The sequence below is a fragment of the Vicugna pacos genome, chromosome 8, assembly GCF_048564905.1.
Source record: "Vicugna pacos chromosome 8, VicPac4, whole genome shotgun sequence".
Lineage (NCBI taxonomy): Eukaryota > Metazoa > Chordata > Mammalia > Artiodactyla > Camelidae > Vicugna > Vicugna pacos.
In genome coordinates, this window is record NC_132994.1 from 72343826 (window position 1) to 72370852 (window position 27027).

Here is a 27027-nt window from a genome sequence, read left to right on the forward strand (position 1 = left end):
CTTAAGTTGCTATTTTGTACAAATCAAATCAGATGGTGGATAATAAAATGCTTTGGAAACCGTCTAGAGCTATTAAGATGCGAGTGACTACTAAGACTCAGTCTGATTTTCCTGTGAGCTTGTTTCATGCCGCAGTCCTGCCCGACCCGTAATCCCGTATCTCTCTGGTGCCCCTGTTCTCTTCGCTTCCGTCTCCTCTCTGTGTGTCCAAATACAACCAGTTCCTCAGGGCCGGGCTCCAACACTGCCTCCTCCAAAGCTGGCCCTGGCACCCACCCCTGCTGGAACTCTCTCTCTGCTCTGTGCTTGCGTACGTAGCATTCTGTGTTTCTCTTGTGGGATTTAAGCACATTCCACCTTGTATCCTATTTCATGACCTACATCACTGGTGCTCAGCTGGGAGCTTCTAGCAGACCAGAGCCCAGCCCTGACCCCTTCTCACCGCACCACAACACATCTTGTACCCAGGGGCAGACTATCCAAGTCTTCTCACCATGCTCAGCTGCTTGGCTGCTCCCAGGTGGTGCAGAATACAAGACCTGGATGTGCCTTCAACATCTGGTGGCACAGAGAACTCTCACCCACCATACCCGAAGTCACCCAGGTTTGGTGAGGGGACGCTGGCCTTTGACAGGGGCGTTTCCTGGGACTCTCCCCATCCCAGCACCACAGGGCTTGTCAGTGGCGGCTGCACTTTCCAGTTTGGAGCAGATGTGGATTGGGAAAAACCACAAGAAAGAGAAAAGACTTGGCAATGGGGAGGCCATTCAGGCCTTTTCTAGGATGGGTGCCAACCTCCGGTTTAAGCATGAAGTAATTAAAATCAATGAATGTGTGTCTTGTCTCCAGCTTCACTTGTAAGCACTGCAGTGACAGTGCTGGAGCATCTCTGCCTCCCAGGTGCGCTCGAAGGGACAGACAGTGGGTGCACATCGTCTGCTGAGTGTCTGGCTTTGGAAGTCTGGTACCTGCCTCTCTCACAAGTGGGCAGGTGGACAGCACAGCCAGAAAGACCACATGGTCACCTGCAACCCTGGTGGCAGTGTCTCTCTCCAGAAACTTACCAGACCAGAGCTGAAGCTTTTTGATGTGGTGTGAAGGGGGAGGTTGCACACAGCCAGACCCATGTCAGTGCATCAAGCCAGCACCAGTGCCCTTCAGATATGCCCTGTCACTTCAACATAAGAAGAGCAGTCTTAGCAGTGGGCTGTTTTCCTGTTGTTTAGCCTGGTCTGAGCCAACACAAAGATACACCCAGCCAAGGTGACGCTCTACTCCAGAACCTTCCTCCCTTTTCCAAACAAACAGTTTTAAGACCAAGATACATAACTTGTTCTCAAGAGCTGCACTTTTCTTCTGCCCTGAACAACTGGTTCTGAGAGCAGTATGAAATTGCTAGAGTAATGTTTGAAGAGAATGAAAAACTAGACTGGAATGCTACCAACTTTTTTTTTTTAACGTTATACCAGTCACAGAAAATTTTACAGCAATTGTCAGGCAATATTCCGGGGGGAAAAATGTGATGGAAATAGCTCACTTACTAACAGGAGACAACTTAATGAAGTCTGTGTAATTATCAACACATTTATTTAAAGAAAAATGGTAAGAGTCTTCAAAAAAATCTCAAAACAAGACAGCTTTGGATATTTGCTGCTGTATACATCTATCTAAGTAAAAGCAGTTAAAGAATGATCTTTTGCACCTACTTAAATAAAAAATGTATATTCCAGCAGTTTTTAAGAACTGCATTTCTTTGTATGAGCCTAAAAGGGTAGGGAGGGAAGGTAGCAGCAGGTCAGGGTGTATCAAGGTGTCAGAGCAGGTGGACCCAGGAGTTAGACACCTCAGCTCAGCCTCCTCCCCACCTGCTGACTAGCGTACAACCTCCGACTGACTTTCTGATCTCCCTAATCTCAGTTTCTTCATCTGTCAAATGAGGATAGTAATCATGTCTACCACACAGGGTGGCTGGGGGTGTTAAATGAGATCGTGTATACAACTAACTAAAAGCCTGGCTGCAGAGTACTCAGTCCATGTTAGATGTCAATAAAAATTGTTTTCAGCCACTGGATTCCATATGTGAAGCCTGCCAGAGCTCTTACAATAAGACATCATCTGTGTATCTAATCCCTTGGGCACCTGGACGTGCACGGCCAGGTTGCCGAGATGCTGCGTCACTGAGTCCCACTTACTTGTGTTCAGGAAACTACCCTCACTGACATCTCCTTTAAGGGGCCTGAAAACAGGGTCTTCTTGAAGTCCATCCACATTTTCTTGTTTCAATAAGCCCAAGTAGTCATAAGGAAAACAATTTGTTTTAAAGATGCAAAAAGCAGCAAAGATGTTCAGCGTGGGGCCTTGAATAACTAGTGGTAATGGTGTGTCGGGTCCCATGACGAACTTGACTGGCCTTCCCAGAGGAGATGTCGCTATGTCTTGGAGCCCGTGGGTCAGACTGCAGCCCGGGCCTGGGACGGAGCTGGGATGCCTTTAGGATCTTCCTTCTAAAATACCTGACAGCTGGGCAAGGGCAGTTCTGGGCACCCTAATCGTGCTTTGGGAAATACGCTGTTTGAGGGGAGGTGGATGTGCTAAAAACACTTTTCAGAGTAATATGGATTTCAAAGTCTGTTCTGTGCTTTGGATCGAAGAATTACGAACCCTGCAGTCACAACAGGGAAACACTTGCAAAGCCGTGTTCTCCAGGTGGAGTTTAGTCAATAACCCCATTGTCCCCAGACTTCCTTGAGGCACTGTACCAAAAATCCTGGCCGAAATGCTCCTAAATTTAAAGGTTTTCTCAAGCCTCTTTTTCTGATTCCAACTGATTGGAAATGTTATGAAAATAATTCTGTTGTCAAGTCCAACTTATTCCTGCTCTCAAATACGAACCACTGAGAGAACAAAAAACAAACAGAAAGTGAACACAAGCCAGAAACAGAGAAAGAGGCCACCTGCCTAGAAAGCTTAGGTTTGGCACAAAGATTTTTGTTTGTTTGAATCAGTTTACCATTTTTAAACTTTGTGGCCATTTATTGACTTACGCTTACAATAACTTCTGCTTTTCTTACTGGTTTATGTAATATTCTGTTTCCCCTCTAAAACTTTTCATTGCGTGTTGTTTCTTTCCTAATCTAAGAGTAATTATTTTGCTGATATGAGTAACCTGGTGAGTCTAACACTCACTCCATGTTCACAGGACAGAAAATAGCAAAACAGGAAAGCACGGGGCCTCAAGACTGTTCAGTGTCCCGAATTTTGATGGGTGAACAAAAGTAAGGCTCAGAAAACTCTAGAATGCTGTGTCAAAGTCAGGAAGTGTAGTGGGATTAGAGTAAGGCTTTTTAATACCTGTATCAAAATCAAAGTTTTTTTAGAAGATTAAGAAAGACACGTGTTCAAGTGGGAAGACGCGCACAGCATTTAACTCCCGTAGGCCAGCTTCTGTATTCCGGGGAGGTCGATTTCTATGCGGCATTTTTATGATGTTCCTTCAGCTTGGCTGCCTGTGTCCTATTAGAAAATATGGGCTTTGGCAGTCTTTGAAAGGTGTACATGGTACTCCATGTTCTGACTAGATTATGAAAATCTTTGGCAGCTGTGGTTTCCAAGTGGGGAAAACGTGTTACCCGTAATTTTGAAACACAGAAACTGAGATCTGGTGAGATGCGACGGGTCTCCTCCACCCGAGAATGCCTCTTCACGGAAGGCCTGACGGACAGTCACGGATACCAGGAGGTCCCTGACACCTCAGAACGGCAGCCTCCTGAAATTTCTACACCGGGCCCTTCCATGGGAGGCAGTGGGGGCGGAGTCTTTCTCTCCAGAGGACGGAGAGGATCGTGTGTTTACTGCTCCCAGGAGGCATGGTTAGGCTCGCTGTGGGATTTATTACTATTCTTGCTGTTACTTTCTTTTCAATAGTTTTCCTCTGCCGCTTTCACCCAGCCTGCAATCAGATGGCTTCTAACATGCTCCCTGTAGGTTCCATGGGGTCTTACAGCCTAGAAAGCTGCCAACTATCACTTTGTCTGTGTTTGAGGAACAGTTTTAGTCGCAAAATAGCTCCTGGCCCTGTCTTCAAATGCCAACTAGAGGCGATAGAACTACTCTTTGTATCTGTGAAAGTCCCAGGTCTTGCTTCATGTTAGGTTGATTTGGCACCTTCCTTTTCCCAAACCAAAGAATCATAAAGGCAGGATAAACTCTGTTTTTCCTTATAGTATTTATAATTATGAAATAGTAGGCCTATTTTTTTGCATTGATTATCGTATGTTTCAAATACAAGTCCACCCCCACGGGTAACTGCAGTTAGAGTCCTAAGAAATCAGGGAGCTCTGAACTTGTCGCTGTCTCTACCTTGTACCTCATCATTTGTTACCTGTGCTCACAAATCATATGCAGATAAATCTATCTGAAATATACATGCAGACTATGTCACTGTTTTTTTTCCTATTGTCTAGTCTAGACAGCCTTGTTTCTAAAATGTTGAGTCATTTTCATATATTCATCATGCCCTTTTAAACGTCTCTACATCTCCTAATTATTCCAGAGGATTGTTACCATGTAAGGGATACAAAATCAATTCCAGGAAGAACCTCTGATCCCTTTAATTAACAATGAGGCTAATCTAAATGGATCCTACATTTTATTTTCTTAAAAACTGGGGTTGAAAACCTCTGTTGGAAAAATGGATTTCTATGGAACATGCTCATGTATATTTATTTTAGGAAGCCTATGTAGGAGTTTTACAAACGAATCTATAACCTACATAAATTAGGAAGCTGCTTACATAATATTTTTTTAAAATTTGTAATAAGTTGGAATATAGGAAGGTTAACAAAACAACTGGAATTTTTTTGGTGTATATATATATATATTTTTTATTGAATTATAGTCAGTTTACAATGGTGTGTCAATTTCTGGTGTACAGCACAGTACTTCAATCGTACATGAACATACATATATTCATTTTCATATTCTTTTTCATCATAAGTTATTACAAGATTGGAATAATTTTTTTGAAATTATAATTTTTTCACCCCAAAATGCATATATTTTTGCTTACTATGATTTGACTATATTTCAAAAGTCATTGGTTTAGCAGTTCTTTTTAAAATAAGGCTTTTTCTATAATGGTGAAAAAAATTACAACTACCTAATCCTTTATCCAGCATATATGCAATAGACTTTTACAGTAATAGTATGGAAGAGAAACTCACAAACTCATGAATCACATGCAGACTCTATAAAATACAAGGAATATAACCTTATTTTTAAAAAATATATACTTATGTATATTTGCCTGGATAAAAGTCTAGAAGAATATTCAGATCAGAGTAGAATTGCAGGAGATTATAATAATTGGGTATTTTTTCTTCTAATTTATATATTGTCACTATGTTGCTTAACTAAAAATAATTTTTTAAAGTTATGGGCAATGATCTTTAAAAATAATTTGTTATTTTTTTTCAGATTTTTAATCTGATGAGACAGTATGATGATGTTGTAGTAAATGAGTTTATCAACCAAAAAACAGGGACATGTAGTCTGAGAAGTACTAAGTTTACTTTAGAGATCAAAAAAATTATGGCATTGGGACTTTTCTGGAAAATTCAGGGTATGTGGTTACAATTAGGATGTTTAACGTTTGGAGCTAACTGAAATAGATTTTCACAAAGGGTCTAACAGATAGGGCATCTCCAGTCCACTGAATGCATTTCCTAGGGTTCCCTAGGAAACAAATGTAGGCAATCTTGGCGTATGCAAATAGACTTCTTTACTGCAGGACTTCTCAGAGCCTTCACCACGCTCATGGAAATTCCAGGTCTCATTCAGAAGGTGTATCTTGGGCATTTTACTAATGCATGGCCATCTTACCCCAAATACGACCTCATGGGAGTCGTGTTCATGGAATTCATCTTAGGCTATGATGCTCCAAACTTTTTTGACCGTTTCTAGCTTTATTTTCATGTCTTCAGAAATGCTGTCAGTGTTTTCCAAGGGAAAAGCAAGCAAACAACAGAACAAAACATTCAGAAAAGTTCTCAGTTAATAGGTCTTCTAACATCATTCCAAGACAACATGCACATTTTATCCACGTCCTGGACATAGTGTCCATCACCTGGGGTGAATTCTGAATATGGATTCTAATTCCTTTTATTATGGGCATGACTGTGTTTCTATATTCCTCGTTTAATTCTTCCAGGTGAATGATTCACTTAAATCTATGGGAAGTCCTGTATGTAACAAATAGTTGTTTCTGAAATATTAATTAATATTCTTTAGGACAGTGCTTCACAACCTTTTCCTTGCTGTGATGTTTACAAGGTGCACTGGGATAGACAGGCAAGGCTGCTCAGGGCCAGAGGCCACTGGCTTTGGAGCTGCAGAGATGGAGACCAGGGTGCCCTGAGAAGGAAGCTCAGCTCAGCAGAAGCCCTGTGAGTCCTGCTACAGTACCCCTGGAGCTCCCTCTTCACTTTGAAATGTACACATTTTCATGGGTGGTGCATAAGCTTGCAGTAGGGTCAGTCAATAGAGAATGCCTTTGGTTTGATAGCCAACTTTCAAAATGCCTTCCCACCTTGGAAATCACGTGTGACTGTAACACAAAGATCCCCTTAGAGTATTTCCATTTTGAATTTTTAATACAATTGTAATAGTAAGCAATCATCCAATTTTTAAACCTCGATGTTTATGGGTAAATTTTCAAGTGTGTTTTATACTTACTTCATTAATATTTTAGTTTTTAAATTAAAGCCTACATACTTCTCTCCAGTTTATATTTCATATACTTTATTGTTTGCACTAGGGAGACAGGGAAAACATGTAATTTACATTCTATGACATGTATTTTACTCTCTTAACACCCCCTAAAATATAAATGAACCATTGATAAAATGAGATGTAAATAAGTAAAGCAATTTGTCCTCGTTAATAAAGAGCTTTAAACTAGGATATTTCCAATTTTCTTTTGAGATTATGTAACATTTCTGCATTATTTTCAAATCATGGAAACTCTGATTGTGAATACAGTTCTAATGTCTAGATCAGAAGAAGTATTTAAGCTGGAGTGGTGAGCAGAATTTTAAGGAAGCCCCCCTGGCCTTTGCCCGCAGTGCTACTCCTGTTACCATGCTACTTAACAGAGCAAAAGGGATTTTGCAGATGTAATTGAGGTGACTAATCAGTCTACCTTAAGATAGTAAGAGTACCCATGGAGGCTTTCCTAACCGCATGAGCCCTGTGAAAGCAGAGAGTTTTCCCTGGCTGGTAGTGGGTGAGGAAGTCAGAGACTCGAGCCCGAGAAGGGCTTGAGACACCATTGCTGGCTTTGAAGGTGGAGAGGGCTTGCAAGTTGTCTCCAGCCACCAAGACCAACTCTTGATCTTCAACCAGCAGGAAAAAATGAGACCCAATCTCACAGCCGCAAGGAGTTGGATTCTCCCAACAGCTAGGATGAGTTTGGAAACAGATTCTTCCCCGAGCCTCTGGATGGGAGCCCAACTCGGCCGACAGCACGTGTAAGATACTGAGCGGGGAGCCCAGCCACACCTGCCCAGACTTCTGACCTGCTGAGCTGTGAGATAATGAGTGGGGAGGGGGTGTTCTCAGCCACTAGGTTTGTGGTCATTTGTCACACAGCAGTTGAGGACTAATACACTAAACAAAACTAATACGATGCCCATGCATTCTTTCAAGAAGCCTGCAGTAATATCCTCCAGCTTCCTTAGGGGGGCCAACAGTCCATGTCAGAGTGTTGAACTTGAAAAATTACAAACGTAACACTGTTAGATTCTGTGATTCTCAAACTTGGACATGCAGCAGAATCCTTTGGAAGGTTTGTTCAAGCACAGGTTTCTGGGTTTCAGTCTCAGAGTTTCTGATTCAACAGGTTGGAGATGGACTGCAAGAATTTGCTTTTTTTTCTAGTAAAATTTTTTCTAGTCAAATGCTCCTAGAGATGTATTTCATTATGAGTTTAATCCCCCATTTAGTTGTCTCTCTACAGCATTCTTCTGAATTTAGTCATTTTTCCCTTTGAGGAGTATGACTCCTGTTATTCATAATTTTTGTTTCCTTAGAAATTGGCTTTATCAGAAAGTGCATGTATGTTATTTTGGAATATAGTCTAAGAAGTCAACAACAATGGCCTGCAACCAGAATAAACATCATTAAAGATGTTACCTGATTACAGTTATTTACTGAAGACCCGAGGGAAAAAGAAAGAATAACTCCAAAGCCCACGGTGTCTTAACAGTAAAGATATGAGACCTGCAGTAGAAATCACAGGAATCCAGCAAAACGGAGCTACAGAGAAGTGGCTGTCAGTCATCCCAAGCCAAGGAGCAATGACCTCTGTTTGTTTCCCCCAAATAATGCATTAGATACTCACTGGCTTGAGCAGTCCTTTTGTTCCTCTTTCTAGAACATTCATTGTCAGGGTTGACATGATGAGTATCTGAGATTGTAGACCGGTAATCTCACTTGATTAAGAAGACACGGGATAACTTTAAATGGAGAATAATCTGTAAAAATACCAAATCACTATGTTGTATGCCTGAAACTAATATGATATTGTAAATCAACTATGCTGTAATAGTAATAATAATAATAATAATAATAATAATAATAATAATAATAATAATAATAATAATAATAATAAAACAGAGCTCATTTTCTTCTGGTGAAAAAATAAAGAAGTCATGGGACCTGGTTCTGTACAACTGATCCTCAGTCATGAACCATTTTGTTTAAATCTTGTACTAATATTGATTGTCTCGTACCATTTTTCTGGAATAACCAACTGACTGAATCAATCAATGAACAAACGTGTATCGTCCAGGGTGTCAAGCAGTTAAATATTAATTCTGTCATTTAATTCTAGTTCAAGCAGCTAAGGCCATGTGGGAGCCGTAGGGAGGGAGGGCAGAACCCTTCAACTGACAGCCCCTGCTCCTGCTCACAGTGTGGGGGGCAACTCCCTAAAAATCAGTCGGGCGGTGTTACTAGAGGAGCGAGCAGGGTTGCTGGGCCTGTGTGGGGTCCCTGGCCCTTGTCTAGAATCCTGTCAAGCTTCTCTCCCCCATCCCATAGTTATAGCTGGTAAGATATGTGTTTCTTTCAGCGTATTCTTCCTCCCAGTGAAGATGCTCACATCCAGATGGCCAGGCTGAAGGCTCAGTTCGTCAGTCATGTCCTGGTTTAATACAGAGCCCCCTTTCTGGAAAGGAGCAAACCTTGGTAATACCAGGTTTGTGGCCACAGGTCCTGCTAGAAGGTCTGGGATCTGAGGATATACTCTTGAACCTGCTTGGAATTGGCTCCAGCACAGAAGTGGGCAGTGTCTGGAGAGTGAGGTCTCAAATACCTGCTCCTGGATGAGACTTTGGATGGGTCTTTCCTGTTAGATGGAGTTGCAGTAAATTAAAGTGGTGATTAAGTCAGAATGGTTAGTTCATGGAAAGCAGGAGCTCTGATTGGCAGTATTTGTGTTCTTCAGTTAATTTTAAACTGATGACTCAGCACTGCAAAATGAATAATTTTTAATAGACTCCTCCAAACACAGAGTTGTAAGGTTAAAATAGAGTGTATGCGTAACTGGGACATTATGCTCTACACCAGAAATTGACACATTGTAACTGACTATAGTTGAATAAAGAAAAACTAGAGTGGTGCTCATTGAAATGATTATGATCCACTTGCATTCCTTAACCTGGGTTCCCTGAAAACGGAGCCTGGGGCAAAAGCTGACATATTCATTATCAGGAGTTTCAACCCTCAGGAAGGAAGAGGAAAGGGAAAAAGGGAACAGGTTGGGAAGGAGAGAGGGCAAATCAAGGGGTGGGGCCCCATGCTGTCCACACCTCACAGCAATACTTCTGATGCTCACTCTTCTGGGGTGTCCTAGGAGGATGTGTGGACTGTCTGCACCTCAGAACAGCCATGTCATTTTTAAAAAAAATTTTTACTGAAGTGTAGTTGATTTACAATGTTACTTTCAAGGGTACAGCAAAGTGATTCAGTTATATATATATATATATTTTTCTTTTCAGATTCTTTTCCATTATATATTATTACAAGAAATTGAGGGGGAACAATATAGCCCAAGTGGTAGAGTGCATGCTTAGTATACACAAGGTCCTGGGTTCAATCCCCAGTACCTCTTCCAAAAATAAATAAGTATACCTAATTACCTCCCTCCAAAATAAATAACATAAAATAAAATGAAGTAATTTTTTTTAAAAAGACAAAAAAAAAAAAACCCCAAGAAATTGAATATAATCTCCTGTACTATACAGGAGGTCCTTGTTGTTTATCTATTTTGTATGCAGTAACATGTGTCTGTTAACCCCCAACCCCTAATTTATCCCTTCCTGCCCTTTCCCCTTGGTAACCATCGTTTGTTTTCTATGTCCGTGAGTCTGTTTTTGGTTGGTAAATAGAATTTTTATCATTTTTTTAAAGAATCTACATATAAGAGATATCATATGATATTTGTCTTTCTCTGTTTCACTTATTTCATTCAATATGACAATCTCCAGGTCCATCCATGTTGCTGTAAATGGCATTATTTCATTCTTTTTTATGGTTGAGTAGTATTCCATTGTATAAATACACCACAACTTCTTTATCCAGCTATCTGTTGATGGACATTTAGGTTGTTTCCATGTCTTGGCTATTGTAAATAGTACAGGCATGTCATTTTATACAGAAACTTTCAAAATATCCCAATTGATAAGTGTTTTAGTTTACTACAAACTGGGTGGTGTAAAACAGCAGAGATTCATTCTCTCCTGGTTCTGGAGGCCAGAAGCCTGAAATCTGGGTGTCAGCAGGGCCTGCTTCTTCCGTGCTCCAGGAGAGAATCTGCTCCAGGCCTCTCTAGTAACTTCCAGGGTTGATGGCTGCTGTGGGCTAAGATCCTTCCCTCCAAATTCATATGTGCCTCAGAATGTGACTATATTTGGACATAGACTCTTTAAAGGGGAAATTAAGTCAAAATGAGTGCATTGGGATGAACCCTAATCCAAATGACTGGTGACCCTATTAGAAGATTAGAATGTAGATACACACAGAGGAAGACCATATAAAGACACAGAAAGAAGACAGCCTTCAAGCTAAGGAGAGAGGCTTCAGAAGCCAACTCTGTTGACACCTTGACTTAGACTTTTTGCCTGCAGAATTGTGAGGAAATACATCTCTGTTGTTTAAGCTATATTTCATCATGGCAGCCCTAGCAAGTAAATACACAGGCAATCCATTGTGGGAAACAGTATGGAGATTCCTTAAAAGACTAAAAATAGACTTACCATATGATTCAGCAGTCTCACTCCCGTGCATATATCCAGACGAAACTCTAGTTCAAAAAGATATATACACCCCAGTGTTCATAGAAGCACTATTTACAATAGCCAAGACATGGAAGCAACTTAAATGTCATCAAGAGATGATTGGATAAAGAAGATGTGGTATATATACACAATGGAATACTACTCGGCCATAAAAAAGGATAAGGTAATGCCATTTGCAGCAACATGAATGGACCTGGAGATTGTCATACTAAGTGCAGTATGTCAGACAGAGAAAGAAAAATACCATATGATATCATTTATATATAGAATCTAAAAAAAAGATACAAACTTATTTACAGAACAGAAACAGACTCACAGAAAGAAAGAAAACATACTATTTTATAAGTATACTTATACTATATATAAAACTTATACTGTATAAAATAGATAAACAACAAGGTCCTACTGTATAGTCCAGGGAACTATATTCAATACCTTGTAATAGCCTATAATAAAAAAGAATATGAAAAGGAATGCTTATATATATATATGTATAAGCAAATCAACTATATATATGTATAAGCAATCAACTATACTGTACACCAGAAACTAACACAACATTGTAAATTGACTATACTTTAATTTAAAAAAAGAAGAGAAAGTGAAAGGTGAAAAAATTACACACCTGCAGCCTTCAGAGTACCTTGGCTAGCAGGAGCATCACTGCAGTGTCTGCCCACGTCTTCCCGTGTGCACCTGTGTCTCTGCTTCCTCTTCCAATAAGGACACCAGTCCTTGGATTAGGGCTCACCCTGATCCAGTGTGACCTCATCTTGACTAATTACATCTGCAAACACCCTGTTTCCAAATGAGGTCATATTCTGAGCTTCCAGATAGACATAAATTGAGTGAGGGGTGGGGGGCCACTACTCAAACCCAGCACAACATGCAAAAATTAACTGTCCCCCAGCAGTACAATTGGTACCGTTTATTGGATATTTAATGTCTCAGGCATTGGGCGAAGTATTTTACGTATATTACCTGAATGATAGCATCCATCCACTTCTTACCCTCATTTTACAGATAGGACATAGAGGGTTAAAGACGTTAAGAAAGTAACCAGGGGACGCGATGCTAGGAGTGGCGGGTGGAGACACCAGGCTGTGTGACTCCGGAATGGCGGCTCCTCTCTGCCCTTAGGTCTGTACAGATTCAGGGCCTTTCATCTTCCTCTCGTCTTCAGATGGTCTCAGTTATTTAGAGAAGTCGTAAACATTTTAAGATGAGTAACTGCTTGTCTTCACTATGAAGAACTAAAACAGCTTGGACTTCTAAGATTTGAGAGTGAGTCACGAAGGTCTTAAGTTAATAAATGACAAGGCATTATGATTAGGAAAGTACATTTAGTTTTTTTCATTTCTCTCCACTTCACAAGCTCAGACAAAAAGCTGTTCATTTAAGGGACATTTCTCTATTATATTTCGAAGTTTATTTGTCTAACTATACATTAATGCATGGCTATTATCCCCTTGGGGAACAGCTTATGTGACAATGATGCTCTATAAACCTGTCGTCACACTGTGGTACCTCTTCACACCCGGTGAAGTCAGTGTTGCAGACTCTTGGGTTTCCCGTCTCTTGTTTCTTGGTCTTGCTCTCATTTCCTTGGAATCTCACTCTGTCCCAGGCCCAGGCCTTTCCATTTGAAGCCTTCCAGACTCTTCTTCTGTCCTTCAGAACTTCCTCTCCCGTGTCCTGAGCCCTCTTGATGCCTCTGGTACTCACCGTCTCATCCGCCTGGACCGGCTCTCCCTCCTTCACTGGGGGCAGAGACGAGTGGTTCCTCAGCTTACCATCTGAGCCTGGCACCCCCACGTATGGCAGGCAGATCTGAACCCCACAGTCACCCATGTCCCTGTTCCTGTGCCTACGGCGTCCCCCACCCTGCACAAATACCTTGCTTTTCATTATATTTTTCCCCCTTCTAAATACACCTCATAGTTGAAGGATCTGCTTACATTCCACCTTCCTCATAAATCTGACAGCTCTGGGTCTCTGCAGTCATTTCTTTCTCTGAGACCCTCTTGCATTTATAGTCAGTCCCATTCAGTTCAGATCTCAATTGCTCTGCATTTGCTTCCCATAAATTGACCCTGGCTCTCCAAGCTATGGAATAAGCTCCTCACAGAGGCAGAAATAAAGCATGCTCATCACTGGTATTTCTCCCGGCTGCATCTGTGTGATGCAAGCACATCACTGGAAGCTATGAATACCCGATGATTAATTTTCATGCCTGCAGCTCATCGTGATGCTTCAAACAGATCAGAAGAGCATCCACTTTTTGGTATTAAGATACCTAAATCATGCCATCAAATCATGTTAAAGAAATTTTCATTAAAACAAATTAATAATGACACCCTTTCCCCTCGTGGAGCGCCAACCCAAATTATTTCCTTTATGATTATACATTTTTTAATGTTTAATTTTTTATTGAAGTATAATTAATTTACAATGTTGTGTTAGTTTCTGCTGTACGGCATAGTGATTTGTTACACATATGCATTTATTCTTTTTCATATTCTTTTCCATTGTGGTTTATTACAGGATATTGAATATAGTTCCCTGTGCTATACAGTAAGACCTTGTTGTTTATCTATTTTATGTATAATAGTTTGTATCTGCTAATCCCAAACTCCTAATTTATCTCTCCCTGGCAACCATAAGTTTGTTTTCTATGTCTTTGAGTCTGCTTCTTTTTATAAATGACTTTCTTCACTTAGTGTCCAATGTGATTACAGTATTCTGAACCTATGTTAGGCTCTGTTACGGTGGCTTGTTGATTAGCAGTGGAACCTATCCACAGAGGTTGCTGTGTGATTGGCCAGTGCTGAATGTAGCCAGGGCCCCCCACACCCAAGGCTCTGTTTTTAACACTGATGAAGAGTTTACCGGCTGCTGAGTTCTAACTGAGACCTGACTAGGAATGGCTGGGTTTACGACCCATCCTTACAAAATCAAAACAGAGGCACTTGGAGCTTATCATTGGACTTCAGAGACTTCCCTTCCTCCCACAACAATAGAAGCAATGAATGAGTACTTTTTCCCACGGCCACAACTGAGGTCAAATACTGTGATGTCCTCTAAACTTAGACTCTCTTAACGTGAGGGTTTATTCAAGACAACTAAACGAGATGTCTATGGAAAAGCCAGCTGCCAGACCATCAAGTGGTTTAAGGAGCAGGCAAGCCCCCTCTTGAGTTCCTAAACCTTTTGCATATCTGCATTTTTATTTTTACCTTCCTTCCTACCTTTGACCTTTGTATAGTGAAGATACTCTGTTGCACGAGTTCTCAGGATAATTTAGAAGTCAAAACTTTAGCATATATCAGGTAATGGCTTGCTCCAGCATTTTATCATTACAACTTAAATGAACATAACGTCTGTTTGGATTTTAACAACTAGGAAAAGCTAAGAAAAGCACTTGGTTGGAAGCCCTTCAAATGTATCTAATTAGGAGAGGGTTGTGCTTTCTGCAGAATGAGGCAGTGCAGTCCCTCCAGCATTACATGAACAGTTGTTTGAAACTTTTATCAGATTGGCTTTCTGCTCATGCCAAGGGGAGGAATTCTCTTTGCATAAAAATGACTTTACATTTAAATAAAAGTGACTTTAAAAGAAAATTAACAGGATGGGTACACATGGATTTATGAGCATTTAAAAATAGCCTCCCTTGTTCTTGATAGATTGCCTTAGGACAAAGACATAAACGCTTGTGTCTTTGATTCAAACTTAAGTAAATTTGACAAGAGGTGGGTTTTAGGTCTCCCCAGGCACTACAACAAGCTTTTAGTATTTTATTTTAGGAAAAAGTCCTTAGCCTACAACACTCATTGGCTTTGGTGCCTGCTGACCACTCTTTAGACACAAAAACATGTCACATAGCTGTTTTGGCGACACCAGCCCCAGATTAGGAAGCATTAGCCCCAGGAGGCAGGGGTCTACCCTCTGACTGTATGAGCAAGAGTCCAGACCAAGCCCTGGAATCCTCATGACTGCAGCGTTTGTTTCCCCATACTGGGAATCTAAGAGTGGGTGAGAGTGTGTGTGTGTGTGTGTGTGTGTGTGTGTGCGCGCGCGCATTCCTTTACAGGTATATAATTTGTTTAAATTAATTTATTCTGTGCTTCTGAAAGATGGCAGGCTCCCAGCCATGAAAGTAGAAACCAGGTTAGGTATTTCAAGCAGGAAGGGATTGAATAAAAGGATTTGGATTTGAGCTATTTCAGAAGAGTTAGAAAAGCAAGGAGGTACAGATAGGTCAAGAAGGGCAGTTCCCAGATAGTCCCTGCCCTGCTCCACAGCATTACAGAGCTGTGGGACCTGTCCCTTGGCCCTCATGTGGCCACGAGTGGTTAGAAGCACTGACTGTTGTCACTGCCATGAACAGAGCTGGTGCTGCAGCTAAGCCACTACTTTCCTCCAGTCTTGCATCGGCGCCCTCTACTGGCAGAACCTAAACAGACTACCCCCTACCCTCCTGGCAAGGATTCTGGGAAATGTTGTTTCCACTCCTCCAGCCTCTGAGATGCAGAACAAAGCACAGAGGACACATAATATGCGGCCCAGATGGCATCTTGGTTCTTTAGAAACAAGTTATCGGGCACTTCAACCACTTAAACATGTATTTTAAATTAATTTTATTTTGATACAAAGTATGAAAAAAATCTTTTTGACAACTTGTCTTATGGGAAAGTGAAAAAGACCGTTGGTTTTATATCACAGAATATTTTGTGTGTTTAAAGACTATTTTGGGGCATCTTAATTCACACAATTCAAAAGCAGCTGAACACATGCATTAAAAACATAGCTCTTGCTGGGCTTTGCTGGGTCATGTATGAAAAGCATTCCTGCATCTGCAGCTAACCCAGGTGTCGGAAGCAGATCCTGCCCTTCGGGAGTTTATATTTGATACTGGCTGATACTTTTCTGAATCAAAATGTTTTCTCTGGCAGTAAAATCACCTGTTTGACTTCTGAGATTTTATGTACTTTAATTCTAGTTGCATTCTTTCCATGTTTAATTCCAATGGGAAATTATTTCAGAGAATCATCTACAAGTTTACTTAAAATGAAGTTGTTGTGCTTTGAGAAACCAGTACCTACACTGATGATAAATCTCTTTGAAGTTACTACTACTATGCAAACATGTATGTCTTCTTACTTTTTTCATCTCCAAGAATCTTTTCAGCAGCTCTGCAAGGTGGGCCAGGTACTCCTGCCCCCAGTTTTGGTTTTTTCCCCCAGCTATGTTAGTCAATAGGTCATCAGCTGTAGAACCAAGACAAGAAGTCAGGTTCTACAGAGAAATACTGCAGTTTGCTTATGAACGTGTGTCTATAAAATGACACACAATTCCTGTTCCAACATTAATTTTCTCTTCATGCTACAGTCTAGAGCAGTGGTCTTCCAGCTGGGGCAAGCATGTCATCTGGAGGTCTGCAAAGACAGTCACAGGGGTGGAGGGCCTGGATACTTTGAAGGGAATCATTTTTCAGAGCCTCAACTCATATATGTCCAAAATGGACCTGGCTAAGAATATGAATGTGACGAGGACACACGTGCTTTCCCTAATGTCTTTCTCCCACTTTGTGAGAATAATTCTACCACGCTTCCATCTTACTATGATGTATTGACCTGTGGTTTTGAACCTGTAGGAGACCAAACAGTGGGCTAATTTGGAATATTGGTAAGAAAGTAACTAAGTAACTAAGAAAGAAAATAATGACCCTAATGATTTGATTAAACCACTTTTTGTAAGTCAGGTGGTTTCCATTTCTTTCCTCATAACAAGACCATAAAAGGACTTTAATGGCACATTAAAAAGTCAAAATAATTTCATGATAGATTGCTATGGGAATCTTGGCAAATGGTTGAGAAAGAAGTAAAAGAATTAAGTAACATTGTTTGAAAAAACTTCCATTCTCATGAATTTATTTATACAGACAAGTTTTCTTGGCTCATAACTTTATAAAAATGAAAAACAAGAATAGAATTGATGTTGTGCCCTAACTAATTATAATAATAAACAATCTTCATCCACAGATTACATGAACTAACTGGAAAGCCCCAGGCTTTTTAACACTTTTCTGGAAACAGAGGTGCATTTCCGAAAAATTTTACTCCTGTGTAAAGAGTTTTTTTTTTCAGGATTCATTATATCTTATGTTTTTATCAGTTATGTTCTAAAAGTAACTGTAATTATAACCCAATCAGAAAAGATTCTAATTTTGAGAAACATTGTCATGGAAAAAATTTTAATTAAATGTCAATTTATAGATATAATTTATTGCATGCAGAAGTATTTATTTACCTTTCTGTTAACACAATACACATTAACACAAAACACAATAATATATTTTCTACATAAAACTTTGGGATATATGTATGTGGGAACAAAAATAGGAATTCAAAGAATTCAAATTTTCACTGGATGATGGTAGGTGTCACCTGGCTGAGGGACTGTAGTGGATACAGCCAAAAGAGTGATATGTCAGTGTCTATAATGTACTGGAAATTGCATCCTTGGTAGATATTGAAACCGATAAAGAAGATATCTCTATATCATTGTAAAAACATGTGTTGCGATACACTGAAATTTTTTATTTAAGGAGTATACGAGCAAAAATGTTTATAGATCACTGATCTAGACAAGAGACCAGGTGTCTTGAGGGTGGGTGTTGCCGCACATCTCCTGTGTGTTTTCTTTGCTTTCCCAGTTTGACCTCGTGTGTGTCAATGCTTGGATGCTGGACCTCACACAAGCCATCCTAAACCTGGGCTTCCTGGCCGGGGCGTTCACCTTGGGCTACGCAGCGGACAGGTAGGCACGGGTACGACAGCTACTCTACATCCCAAATATGACGTTATACGTGTGGAGAGGAAGAGGTTTCATGTTTATGATTAGAAAAGTGTCCTTGCTACATTGGGAAAAAAATCTTAATTCCTCCACTCATAAAATTCACGCTTGTTCGGTTGGACTAATTCTTTCCTTCTTAAACTGCGTCTCCTTACTCTTTGAACTGTACGAACTGTTGGGTCTCCTCCCAGTGGGTCTGAATGCATCTGAAAGGAAACACAGACCAGCAAGGCAGTGACTTCGTGGTGGAGCCGATGGCTGGCTGGATGCTGCGGAGTTGATTCCACGACCTTCAGTACCTCCCTGCTTGTGGCTTGGTTAGTTTAGTCATAAGGTCAGCCCCTTACAAATTCATTTCACTTAAGTTTTTTTTTTTAATTTTGTATTTTACTCTACAAAGTAAAAACTCTGCAAAAAAAAAAAAAGTTTTCCAAAAACTATTAAAAGAATTTTCTTGGGGGGAGGGGATAGCTCGGTGTCAGAGCACATGCTTAGCATGCACGAGGTCCTGGGTTCAATCCTCAGCACCTCCATTGAAAAAAGACCTCTATCTATTATTGAACATTCATAAGTGTGCCAGTTACTGGCAGACACAGCAAGTGTTTATAGTCAAGACTGTCATGCTCTGTATTCCAGTATTTGTGTTTCAGACACTATTGATGTTGGTTACTGTGTTCCTGTTTAACTGTTCCTTTATCCCAATTCGAAGCATAAACATGCTTGCAGTAATTTAATAATTCTCTCTGCCCTTTTAGCACAGAGATAGGAAAGCTTTGGTCCTTGGCCGTATCTGACTTACTATTGCTCGCGTCCCTCCAGCCCAGCCTCGCTGGGTCCTTGTGACCACGCTTGCAGTAGGCAGAGCCAAGGGCACATCTTAGAGAGCTGCAGCCAGCCATGAATTAGCTAATTCAAGACAAAACACCCCAAATCCTGTAGGCAACTGATGATCTGCGTTTGACTGGCCCAGGACTTCAAAATGGTTTGAACCTTTGGTTTCTTTTTCTGCCCCTTCCTCTGTCTTCTTTTTCTTGTGCTGTCCCTCCAGCCCGCTTCTGCGTGTGACTTTCTCCTTAACCCTTTGTGTCTGGTGGTCCTTCCCCCTTTCTCTCTCTCTTTCTTTCTTTTTCAGATTGGAGTTACTGGGGATTGAACCCAGGACCTGGCGTAGGCAACACTCTAACACTGAGCTAGACCCCTCACCTCCTTTTCCTCTTCTATCTGTGTCTTTTCCTACTGCTTCTCCCAGCAGCCCCTTCAATTCACCTTTCCTTCCTTAATCTCCCCACCCATCACTCTCTCTCCTACTGTATACAGTGCGGAAGTGAGTGAGAGATTTTCAATATGTGTGTCTTTCATGCTGTTGTTCCTCTTCCTAATTTACACCTTAGGTTTTGCTGCCTCTGCATGTTTCTCTTTCACAACCAATAAACATATCTTCAGACTAAAGTAACTTGACTAAAGGAGGGGGCTTTTCCCACCAGTGTTCCCGGAGGGGCTGGGCATCTGTCCTCAGAGATGACCCGCTGCTCCAGACAAGAGTGAGCCGTGAATAATGCCGCCTCACCTCCGGGCCCACCATCTTTCGCCTCCTTCTGTTTTATATCCTTGAAGGAAAGGAAGAGAAACAATTTAACAGGTCGTATGTCTATGAGAGGACATTAGGAGGGGCAGAGGGTGAATTTTAAAACCTGGATAAACAAAGGTTACTTCTGTCTCCACCCTGCTGACCGAAGCAAGGTGCTGGATGTGTGGACTTGGTGGAAATTTCTGTAGGAAAATGTCTTTGAAGCAACCTCTCCATCCTCGATGACAGGCCTTCCGCAATTAACAGTTCGGCAGAGCTGTCCCGAACCGTCCAATGTCAGGCTCTCCGAACGTCGCCACGATGACCTGTGTCTTTTCCAAAGTGCTTTCCGAACGGCTGTGTAAATGGTGACAAGCACGGAACTTGAGAACAACTCACCTTCGCTGTGAACTTCACAGTTTGTAAAGAGCTTTCACATTAGCATCTTGAATCTCTACAGCCTCACTGTAGAAAAAGTAAAAGAAAAAACACATGCACGCACAAGCAAACGAACAACACCTGAGTCCTGGATTGCTTAAGAAATTTCCCCAAAGGCGTGGCGCATGACTGGCGGGTGGCTGAGCAGAGACCGCAGATCTCCTGGCTGTCATGACCCTTGCTGCTTCTCCCTCTCCCTTCTTCCTTCTGATGCCATCACAGAAACGCTAGGAGTGTCCAAGCTGTGCCACCAGGGCGATTGTGAAAAAAACAGTTGTATTAGAGAGGAGCCATCTCTTTGGAAACTGCCACCCCAAAGGATACATGCCATGCTTTAAACTGTGATGTCATTTCAGAGGCATATGTTTTTATTTGCCAAAGCGGATAATTATTCCAGCAGTCTTTTACATAGTAGTAATGACGTTAGAGAGGACAAAATTTCTATTCTTAAATCTCTTTTAACAACCCTGACAATGACAGTCTTCTCATCGTATTAAAGAAAATGTTTAATGTGATCTCTTCCTCTCTCATTCTTGAAAAGGTACGGCCGAATAGTCATTTACTTAATCTCCTGTTTCGGTGTTGGCGTCACTGGGGTTGTGGTGGCATTTGCACCCAATTTCCCCGTGTTCGTGGTCTTCCGCTTCCTACAAGGTGTGTTTGGAAAGGGGACGTGGATAACTTGCTACGTGATTGGTAAGCCATGGCTACGCCTCCTTGTCTGTTTGAGAACCTGGGGGAGACGCCTGACATGCGCCGGCTGGTCAGCCTTCCTCCTGCATGCGTGGAGAGGCTTCATTACTTCTGCAAATAGGATGGTGCAGGGGCAAGATTCTAATTCTAGAAATTAAAACTTCACCTTATTTTGGGAACCAAATTTCGGGGGAGGGGGTGGTAATTAGGTTTATTTATTTATTTATTTATTTATTTATTTATTTATTTATTAAATGAAGGTAACGGGGATTGAATCCACGACGTCATGCACGCTAAACATGGGCGCTACCACTGAGCTATACCCTGCCCCCACCCTCCCTCGGAACCAAATATAGATCATCCAGTACTGGGTGAACCGCTTTCTAGCACTGCCAGAGTGTTATCACATGGCTGCCTGCTTTGCTTTATCAGAGATTAATTTTTATAAAAAATGTATTTGTTCCTTGAACCATTTTTAAAAGCACCTTCTGTGTATTTCTATGATATACAGAATATACAGTTTGAGATAACATTCCTGTGTTGTCAAATCTTTTTTCTTTAATTCTGTTCCTTCCGGACAAATGGACAACTTTGTACAATGCAGGGCACAGGATCTTAAATGAGAAGTTCATTTGTAAGCCTTTGCTGTCTTCCATAACCAGAAAGTTTGGCTTCTGAGTATGAAAGAAAGAAAAGCTTTGCTCTTGGCTCCTATTCCTGGGGTAGGTCCTGGCTGCCACCTTCCCAGTAGTGTCCGGGATCAGCACCTACTCAGAGTCATGGTGGATTCGTGACCAGGGAAACATGAAGGCTTCCTTTTGGGGACCCTTTGAAGATCTTTTCTGCAGGTGGGGAAGGAAAGAGAGAGTTAGGCAAACTGACGGCATTAGCTGGGGCAGAAGGAGTAACTTTGGACTAAGATTTGTTTTTTTAATTTTTTAATGGAGGTCCAGAGGATTGAACCCAGGACCTTGTGTATGTTAAGCACGGGCTCTACCACCGAGCTATTCCCTTGCACCTCTCCACCAACCCTGCCCTCCACCCACCGCCATGAAGTGTTTTTAAAGGAGATCCAAGTCCATTTAAATTTTCTGAGCTGTAATCTTAGGGCAACAATAAGGTAGCTTATCCCAAAACGATTAGAATAGAATTAGTGACAGATAGAAACCAATTTGTGGGAGAGGAGGGAGGAGGGGAAGGATGCCAGCACTAAAGTTCCCCACATGATTTTTACAGAAATATCACATAAAAGTCCAACACTGTGAAGAGAATTATCATTTGATAGAAACTATCTTCTGAGAGTGAGAAAACCACCTGTAGAATCTAATGTTCATGATGAATGCTTTAAAGAGCCTGTGAGACACACATCTTTAGACACTGTGATAAAATCCAGCCAGTTTATTCCACTTACGTTTTGAGCACTTAATACCTTTCAAAATCGTCATCACCCAAGCTTTCCAGCGCGTACATTCTTTGTACGCCCGGAAGGAAGAGTGCTGGGCTGGGTGCGCGGGAGGAGCGCGGCAAGCGCTTGCTGGTGACCGGCGGAGAGGAGAGGGAGGGGGGGCACTGAGGTACTCGGGGGGCACAGCGCCGCCACGTCAGCGCGGACGGAGCCCGCGGCCTCCGCAGGGGTCCTGTAGTGTTCGAGCAGTGCTGACGGATGGATAGAACAGGTGTCACCTCTCTGTTCGTTTGTTTCTTTGCTCTGGAGCTGATTTTGAGCTTCCCTAACCTCTGTGTTTGTTTTCCTTCAGTGACAGAAATAGTGGGTTCAAAGCAAAGGAGGATTGTGGGAATAGCCATTCAAATGTTCTTCACCCTCGGAATCATAATTCTCCCAGGAATTGCCTACTTTATCCCCAATTGGCAAGGGATCCAGCTAGCCATAACGCTGCCCAACTTTCTCTTCCTCCTTTATTACTGGTAATGTGGTTTTGGTCATTATCAAATTTATTCTGATTCCACAGAAATGTAGAATCTGTGCTTCTAAACCAACATGAGAATGAAAGCAATGGAGATTTCCTGACATCTCCAGAATGGCTGTGGGCTTTGACAATTTCTAGGGAATTTGAGAATTTATAGAGATTATTTATTGGCTAGCTGACTAATAGCTGTTATTAAAATAAATTAATAAAACTCCAAAACACAAAATTCTAAATAGAGTATTAATCATGTTTTATTATTTTGTAGTATTTTATAATATCTTTATGAAGACTACAAGGCAACACACCATATCTGCCAGTACTTCAGCATGCAGATTAAATGCAACAAAATGGGTTTGCTTCTCTGTATGTTTTATGAAGCAAATTAATATTACTCATGAATTCTCTGAGGAATAATGAAATGTTAAATGTATTAGAAAGCTACAGGTGTATGCATATGATTCTTATTAGAGTGAACATATTTTAATCATTTCTCTAGTTTAATTTTGACATATGGGCAAATCAGTTTACATAAATTGGGCTCTTAACCTTTTCCTAAATGCCCATTAAATCCCAGTTCTTCTCATATGTGTAACTGAGCATGTTCTATTCTGAAATAGCCTTCTTGCAAAAACAATGTAATACTGATTATTTTGACCACGAGCGGTGATTCACTTATCAAGTGGGCATTTTTTCCCTTTTGTTATAAACTTGCAAAGAGAATCTATGTTTCAGAGGGCCAATTCTAAATTCTCAGAATCTCCTAAACATGCATCTAATTGCAAGATCCATTTTGATAGAGAAACTCAAGTCATAAACTTTTCGGTTTTGAAATTCGTAGGCATAACTCCAAAAAGTCTTCTTTTCACCAGGGTGGTTCCTGAATCTCCCCGCTGGCTGATTACTCGGAAGAAAGGAGATAAAGCGTTAAAAATTCTGAGGAGCATTGCCAAATGCAATGGGAAATATCTCTCGCCAAGTTACTCGGAGGTAATCTCATATATTACTAGTAACAGGTATTGTTAAAGTAGGTGAATTAATTTGTCACCTATACACGTATCATCAAACACCTGACTGATCATTTGTAGTTTGGATTTAAAAAAGAGAAATACACCTTGGGGAGCATCACAATGTGTATTAGACATCGTTGCAGAGTGACTAGCAGCATAGCTGAGGTGAACTGGTCGTTTAGTCCGTGTTTTAATAGCTGTGCCAAGTTACTTGACTCATTATACTTTACTTACTGTCGGCCCCGTAGCATTTAAACATTCATTCATTTTAATTGCACAAAGTATAAATCTTTTCTTGACATTCAATTTTAGTCTAAAGTATTGACTTTAAATTTTGTCTTGGAAATACTATTTATGCCAACCAGAGAGCAGTGATGTAGTATTTCAGCCGTTAGGTGCACACACGCAGGCTGCTTTCCCTCCCTCCTTCCCGCTTTCCTTCCCATCCTTCTTGCATTCCTTCCTCCCATCATTCCTTCTTTCCTTCTGCAAAGGCTTTTTGGGCCCCTCTGTATCATTGCACTCAGAGAAAAGGGAGGTGGTATATGAAAAGCTCATTCTTTGTCTTTTGGAAGATTTGATTTGCAGTTGAAGACATATACATATATTTGAAACAACTCCTGAATAATTCAAGAGTAGCATACTAAAAAAATATGACAGTGCTTCAGCTCCAAAGACTCAGTGATGCAGAATAACAGAAAGACTCTTATAAAAGGAATAGTAGAGAAGATTCTAAAATTTTAATATTAATATTGCTAACATTGTTTCTGCCTTTGCATTCAGCTTGTTTTGGTCAAAATGTTCTAAGAAAAATGGGTGTGGTTGGTTTTATTGTCACCCACTCTTTCCTTTTCCCCAGAGCCTGGTCAGATATATCTGGATTTCTACTCGCTTTCACTCTCACACGGAGCAGAAAGCAGTGGTCTCTGTGTTTACAAGGGTTTCAACTGACCAGTTGTCACCCTTGGAAGTAGATGAATGGTGTACCTTGAGGTTTACACATCATGAAATATACGGTAAAGATAAAACATGATCTGCTTCAACCACGAAGATGAGTTGATCCTTGTCATTCCTTGAGCACATTTGAGCTGTGCTTTTAGGGGGAAAAAACATCCTGCCCTCTCAGTGTGTCCTCATCACAGGAGCCCTTGGTTTGCAGAGCAGGATCAAATACATGAGACTTCGAACTCAGTTTTAATAGCCAGATGAATCTTTTTGCTATTCGTTCCGCAGTGTCCTGAAAACATTGCCCATGTAGTCTCAGAGCTAAGCTCGTATAAGATCTAAATCAAGGTTTTAAGAACACACACAAAAATAGCATATGCTGATGGCTTAAGAAAGAAAATGCCGCATTAACCAGGCACGTCGTGTCTTATAATGAGTGTTGCTGAGAGGCCAGAGGGTGATTCCCAACAGGAGCTGGTTACACGTCCTGTGAGTGTCCAGTTCCACGCTGCGCCCACAGACCCGCTGACCTGCTTCAGTTTCACGAGCAAGATAGAGATCATTTAGCAGGGAAGTACTTAAATTCTTTACATGGTTGTGGCCAGAGCTCACGGATGAGGCTGATCATGACAGTCCTGGTTCAATTGCCAGAGCAGGGTTTAGTGATCTAGCACGTTTTTGACCATCTAGATGACACTGGATTGTGGTAGATTAGGTTATTGTTTGAAATAGTCACATCTTCTCCCTCATTTCCAATGGATGAAAATACTTCTTGGCTCCACCGATGGTGGGCACAGCAGTGTCACTTGCTCTGGCCTCATGCTGGGTGGCATGTATCACCTGGCCTTTGATTTTGGCCTTGGCCACTCGGGTTGCTCTGGCCAATGGTAGGTGACAAGATGTGACACAGTAGAGTCATGAAGTCTGCTTGTGTGATTGGACTTGTCTCGGGGCTTCAGCCATCACTGTGAGAAGAATATTTCCAGGCTCTCCTACTGACCACAGAGGAGGCTGAGAGACATTTGGAAGAAAGCTGCTCTAGCAAACCTCCCTAAACCGAGATCAGCAGTTTCCCAGCTGGCCCACAAGTGTGTGAGCTAAATGAATATTTATTATTTTATGTGATTACAATGGTGGTTACACAGCATTATTTACCAATAGTCAGCTGATGCATGGATTAAATAGCCATTGTCACTTACTGACCTGGATTATTCAACTACATAGGTAGTAACACTGGCAGCAGTTCTGGTTTCATTTTTTTTGAAAGAGGATTTTGATGCCCCTTATCCTAAGGCTCCCTCTCCTCTCCCTAACCCTCTCCCTTTCGTCTTTGTGTAGGATATGCTCATGGAAAATAGTAGGTTACAACTCTAGTTAACAAAGAGCCTCTGATGCTACAGAACTGAATATGTCTGTATTTGTTAGTGATACTGTTATGCTCTGTTGGCTCAAAAACCTATAAGGCCTGTTTGTAATTTCCTTATTTTTATGATATGCCTGTGGAGTTCATTGTTCATAGCTAATCACAGCTTATTAAAAATGTAAGCACCAGATGTTAAATTGATACTTATTCATGCATAAACACAGGCATGGGTGTTCCCATGGTAACATGTTTAGGTGACATCAAGAACTGGTACTCGAGCTTTTTGATCCCCAAGGGACCAGCATCAATTTACATGATCCCACTGTTTGATGTATTTCAGAAGCAGAAAATTTAAAACCCTCATTAGAGGTTAGTGTCAGGCTAATTTTTAGACATCCTTAGTTACCAGAGAGACTTCCAACTCCTAATAGCTACCGTATTTTCAGTATTTTAATGAACTGTCACACAAGCATCAATATTGCTACAGAGAGAGACTTTCCAGCTTTGAAAATGTCTGTTTCGGACATTTCCTTTCAAAAGAGGATTTTTATAAACATGATTTTTGTTCTTCTGAAAGAGGAACCACAGCATGATGCTGGCTTGCATGACTCCCATGTGGCTGGTGTGGAATTTTAGTCCAAGTGTTAGCTGGTGTCTTTAATTCTTGTCTCAGACTTGAAACTTGAAAACTCTCTGCATAGAATTACCTTCAAAAGATCCAGAGAAAGTAATTTAGGCCCAGGCAGTGCCCGTGTCGAGAGCGGGAAAGATGTACACCCAGAAAATAGTCAAATACATTGGAAAAGATTGTAATTGGAAAATGAGTTTCCTTTAACAAGAGCAAATCTTTGTTCTTTGACTTTGCACGGAATAA

At 41.1% G+C, this 27027-nt stretch overlaps 1 protein-coding gene across 1 annotated transcript in view; it reads left to right on the forward strand.

Annotated features, from left to right (window-relative positions):
• The window catches only part of SLC22A3 (solute carrier family 22 member 3), an 84693-nt gene that overhangs the window by 24223 nt on the left and 33443 nt on the right, over nt 1-27027 (forward strand). The window contains exons 2-5 of the mRNA XM_072966130.1: nt 18073-18176; nt 20759-20913; nt 22668-22836; nt 23708-23825. Coding sequence (XP_072822231.1) covers nt 18073-18176; nt 20759-20913; nt 22668-22836; nt 23708-23825 — 546 coding nt within the window. The remainder of the gene's footprint in view (nt 1-18072; nt 18177-20758; nt 20914-22667; nt 22837-23707; nt 23826-27027) is intronic.